General features: G+C 44.7%; 1 protein-coding gene across 2 annotated transcripts; it reads left to right on the top strand.

The window, feature by feature from the left end:
- Nucleotides 1-215: 215 nt before the first annotated feature.
- Nucleotides 216-2,704, top strand: LOC106576063 (suppressor APC domain-containing protein 1). Of its 2 annotated transcripts, none has more exons than XM_014152917.2 (4): nucleotides 216-555; nucleotides 1,645-1,827; nucleotides 2,079-2,243; nucleotides 2,416-2,704. In XM_014152917.2, the coding sequence occupies exons 1-4, from the start codon at nucleotides 535-537 to the stop codon at nucleotides 2,509-2,511; spliced, it is 465 nt and encodes a 154-aa protein (XP_014008392.1). In that variant the 5' UTR covers nucleotides 216-534; the 3' UTR covers nucleotides 2,512-2,704. The 2 variants fall into 2 exon arrangements, with proteins under 2 accessions (XP_014008392.1, XP_014008391.1); XM_014152916.2 differs by having other exon boundaries at nucleotides 222-538.
- Nucleotides 2,705-4,697: the final 1,993 nt, after the last annotated feature.

Raw genomic sequence — 4,697 nt, 5'->3', positions numbered from 1 at the left:
TCAAAAATACCTCAGCCTCACTTTTCCAATTCCTGTTTTCTGTTTTCTGTCGCTGCCATCTTTTTTTTTTTTCATTGCCTTGTTCAGTCCCCTCTACTGGATCTATCAATAAGCCAGTCATGACAATGACACGTGGAATGTTTTATTACCTTTCCCCAGGGCACTGTGTAGTTCACTACCCATGCCTCTTTTCCACTCCTGTTCACACCCTCTCTCTCTCGGATTCTCTCCCTCTCTATTTGTTCCTGTCCTGTTCAGACGAAGCCGGCTGTGTTCCCTAGCTGGCTGTACTGCTGTTTAGGGAGGAGTAGAGCTGTGTAGGATTGAGCAGGACAACGTGTGACCACGTAGAACAGTCTAGGGCTGTGTGTAGGGCTCTGTTAGGGCAGTGTAGGACACGAGGGCTGTGTTGGGCTGGCAGAGGTAGGGCTCTCCCATGGCCTGCCCGCAGTGCCCGGCCCCTGGGTCCTACACCTCGGTCATTATCCCTCTCCGGAGCAGCCTCTACAGCCTTGACGCCCTACGCTTCTATCTATGGGTGAGACCTGTGTGTGGGTAAGATCTGTGTTTGTGTGTGTGTGTGTGTGTGTGTGTGTGTGTGTGTGTGTGTGTGTGTGTGTGTGTGTGTGTGTGTGTGTGTGTGTGTGTGTGTGTGTGTGTACGTGTGTGTCCGTGTGTGTGTGTGTGTGTACGTGTGTACGTGTGTGTGTGTGTTGATGAGCGTGTGTGTGTTGATGAGCGCGTGTGTGTGTGTGTGTGTGTGTGTGTGTGTGTGTGTGTGTGTGTGTGTGTGTGTGTGTGTGTGTGTGTGTGTGTGTGTGTGTGTGTGTGTGTGTGTGTGTGTGTGTGTGTGTGTGTGTGTGTGTGTGTGTGTGTGTGTGTGTGTGTGTGTGTGTGTGTGTGTGTGTGTGTGTGTTGATGAGCGTGTGTGTGTGTGTGTTGATACTTGTCTGGGGCTTCAGTTTGACAGACGTGCACAACGTGTCTCTGTCTGACAGATTGACTTAGTAATTGTACAGTACGTTCTGTATATTACTAAAGTCAGTGTATCGAGACAGGAATGCCGTTGTGTGCATTTCACATGGCCTTATTTTACATAGGATTATGTAGAGAACTGTAGATGTGATTATAGATATTCAGTGTCTGTTCAACATGAAACGAGAGAGGGAGTTACAATGAGGTAATCAATTCCAAATGTTGTAAACACAAGCTATTGTATTGAGTTTGTATTGAGTGACACCAGCCATATTAGCCTCCAGCTTTCATCTGGAGATTCATTACACACATTTTGTCAGTGCTTAATAAAATGACTCTATTCACTCCTTGTTTCATGAGGCAGTTCTAGTTTCATGGATACGGATCCATGTTTTGTCTTCTATGGCAGAGCAGCATGACTCCACAGCAACAGCCACCCCGATGACAAATTCCCACATGTTTAATCCAGCTCCTCACAGCTTCCTGGCAAAAGCCTAAAATAGTATTCCAGTCACACAGTAGTAGGCTACTCATCTACACTCTATTTCCATGTCCAACACAACATACTTGTAGCCCTACCAACTTCCCTTTCCATGACAAATCTCCTATATGGAAAATAAACCTCATTGAACTTGAATGCTGCCTAAATCTCACTTCCTGTTGTCTCAGATAAAGAGGCTGAAGGACTTGGAAAGGGAGAAGGACTCTCTGTGGGCCGGGCTGCAGGTTCTGGAGCAAGCCCGGATCTGGTACCGACGCATACTGGAGGACAACAGAGCCAGGCAGGCTAACGTGTGCACCAGGGCTGGGACTAGGGCAAAGGAGTGGGGAGGAGAGGTGTGGGGAAGAGCGGTGAGTTACTACAGCGAGATGGAGACTTTTTCACAGATAGACATAGATACAGAACTTGGCAAATTGTTCTCCATGTTGGCACCAACAATAAACATGAGTAGTCTAACTAGAATTTGATTTAGGAATTGTATGCCTTGGCAAGCTGAGTTTGCAGACTCTGTATGTCTATGTTTATGACTTTACAAGCATGCAAATGTCGTTAAGCCATTCCTGTTGATATTAAACATGTCACTTCTCATTACTCTGTACAGGGGGCGTCATCGTGCCTCCTGAGGTCTCAGATCCAGAGGGTGAATGGATCTTTGGGTAGTCTGATGAGTATGCCCAACGTAACCAGCTGTCCCTCATCTCCAAAGAGGGACGGGGTGGAAGTATCAGACTGTGAGCTACGGTGGCAGAACACGGTACTGGTACAGGTGAGAGAGAACCCCTATAGTATCTTTATCCTTGATCTCCGACCCTGGTCTTGGAGAGCTAACGGGTGTTTATTTCACAGCCTAGCACTAAAGCATCCTACTTCAGTTCTTTTGATTGCTGTTGGTTGGTAGGTAGAGGAGGTCGTTTTTCATATGTTTTTTATTTTGGCAGGAGGTGGGTGAGAAGAATGTTCAAATATCCCTGTTGGAGCGGGAGAGAGACAGCCTTTTGCAAGAGCTGAGTCTGCGTCTGGGTGTAGAAGTGTAGTGGGCATCCTGACTGAGTTGTTTGTACACTGCTATCAAGCCCGTTTCACTGCTATCACACATGAACACACACGTGACTAAACACTGCCTCATAACTCTTCAACTAAAGTTCTTCAATGTCATGATTTCATTGTCTCTCACCACTGTAAATATGTTTGAAAAATAATCATTCAATATACTGTATGTACAAAGACTATGAGTGTGTTATTGTCTCTTTGTCTTGTTCAGTCCTGTGGAATGGTTTGCTGAATAACCAGACTGACATGTAGGCTCATCACCTCAGGCTCAGGTCCTCACCTTCCAAACTGATATGCAAATGCGAAGTGGTCTTAGCCTAATTATGTAGGTCGTCTATTGGACATGTACCACCTGTGAAACACAGAGCAACACCAAATATCCCCAGAAGGGGGCAGTAGACCCTCAGCTATGCATATGCTGCAGTTCAAAATCTACAATCAAACTATAATATTTCAATAATTGTCCAGTAATATGATTTTTTTTTAAAGAGATTGAAAAAGCCATCTGTATCTCCAAGAACACTGCAATCTGATACACCAACTGCAATCTGATACACTAGATTTGTCTCTGAGCAGTAGCCAGTACCCAGCCAGCACCCTATACCCTCCTCTCTGTCACCGTTCATCACAGTTCACGTTTCCGCCACAAGTCTGTGAGGTTTCTGTCGATACACGTTACCGCTCCTCCACCGGTGGTCCCGCACTGATGTTGCCTCAGCTGATAAGACTTATCTAGCCTCTCTATCACTGACACATGGCTGGCTCACACACACACACACACACACCTCATGAGGATAAACACACTTAGGCAGCCATGCCCTGCAGTCCATGTATTTGCACAAACACTATCAGACTAAATATCATTACCTTTCTGGCTTTTATGGGCTATCATGAACAGTAGCTTTGGGAATGTTGCTTTGGGAATACTAGTGCAGTCTACTATATGGCAGCAGCCTTATTTATCTAACATTCTAGTACTTCCTTGTTATGTTTTCTTCCTACTCCTGTTTTCATTGTTCTTGCTATCTTCTGGAGATGTGGACCAGTAATCTTGTTGTGGGTGATCTTCATCAAATAGAGAGAATGGCGGTGTCATTGTCCCCCAGAGAGTGTTTATCCTGTACCGATACTGGCCCAGTGTCTCTGCTCATTTGTTTGGCCCAGAGAAGTAATGTTGATGTTGTTTGTCTGTGTTTGGAATTATACATATCCCACCAAAGATGTATAGTTATCCCACAAAGAGAGCGACAGAAGCAGGGCACTGGGATGGACATACCCATGCACTGCACGTTTCCCAAGGTACATATAATGTGCTGTCATTGGCCAAAGTTTTCAGATTACGACGACTGCCTGAAACTCACATTTGAAAAGCACCTATTGGACTGAGAGAGGAGGCTTGCAACCAAGGAATGTGTTTGACTGTGATTAAAATCTCTGTGAAAAAAAGAAAACATCCGTTACGGAACGTGCTTTCATATAAGTAGCTCCTGTTCCCTCTCTACAGGACTGCCAGTGAACCATCAAGGCCCTGGGTACCAGCACTCTGCTAATTATTGGTTCTAATTCCCACCGCAGAGCCAAACAACCTTTTATTGAGGATGTCACGCTTCTATGACACTGACAATCATTCTTCCTTGCCAGCATGGTTCATTGACTATCAACACTGCTGGTCTCCCACTTAATCTATCCTGTACCTGTTATGATTTATTTTCTTATTCTGTGTGTTTTCCTAGAGATGTATTGATTTTAATCTATGGTTTTCCTCTTAAGGAGAATAAGGATATACGTGCACCTACTTCCCTGCAGGTCTGTAGAGGTGTGAAATGTAAACAGATAAATAGTTGGATGGCTTTCTCTCAGGTGCTGAAGGTTTTTAATGCATTCCTGAGACTATTCGGATGGAGAACATCCTGCACACCCTCAGATGGCACCCTCAGATGGTTACTAGCTTTGAAGTACTCCGGAAGTCTAATATACTTCACAGGGGGTCTAAATGAATCTATAACATCTCCAAGATGTTTTTATCTCCAAGATGTATTACAGTAAAACTGTAGTGTTGCGTTTGCATCAACAAAGTCCTGTATATTTTCTTTTCTTGGCTGCCTGGTAATATCAGATAATGGATGTGTTTGTTTGTGACAACTAGATAATGGTGTCCATTTCATTAACA

The sequence above is a fragment of the Salmo salar genome, chromosome ssa17 (genome assembly GCF_905237065.1).
Source record: "Salmo salar chromosome ssa17, Ssal_v3.1, whole genome shotgun sequence".
NCBI classification, from domain to species: Eukaryota; Metazoa; Chordata; class Actinopteri; order Salmoniformes; family Salmonidae; genus Salmo; species Salmo salar.
This window is presented reverse-complemented; position numbering and strand designations above follow the sequence as displayed.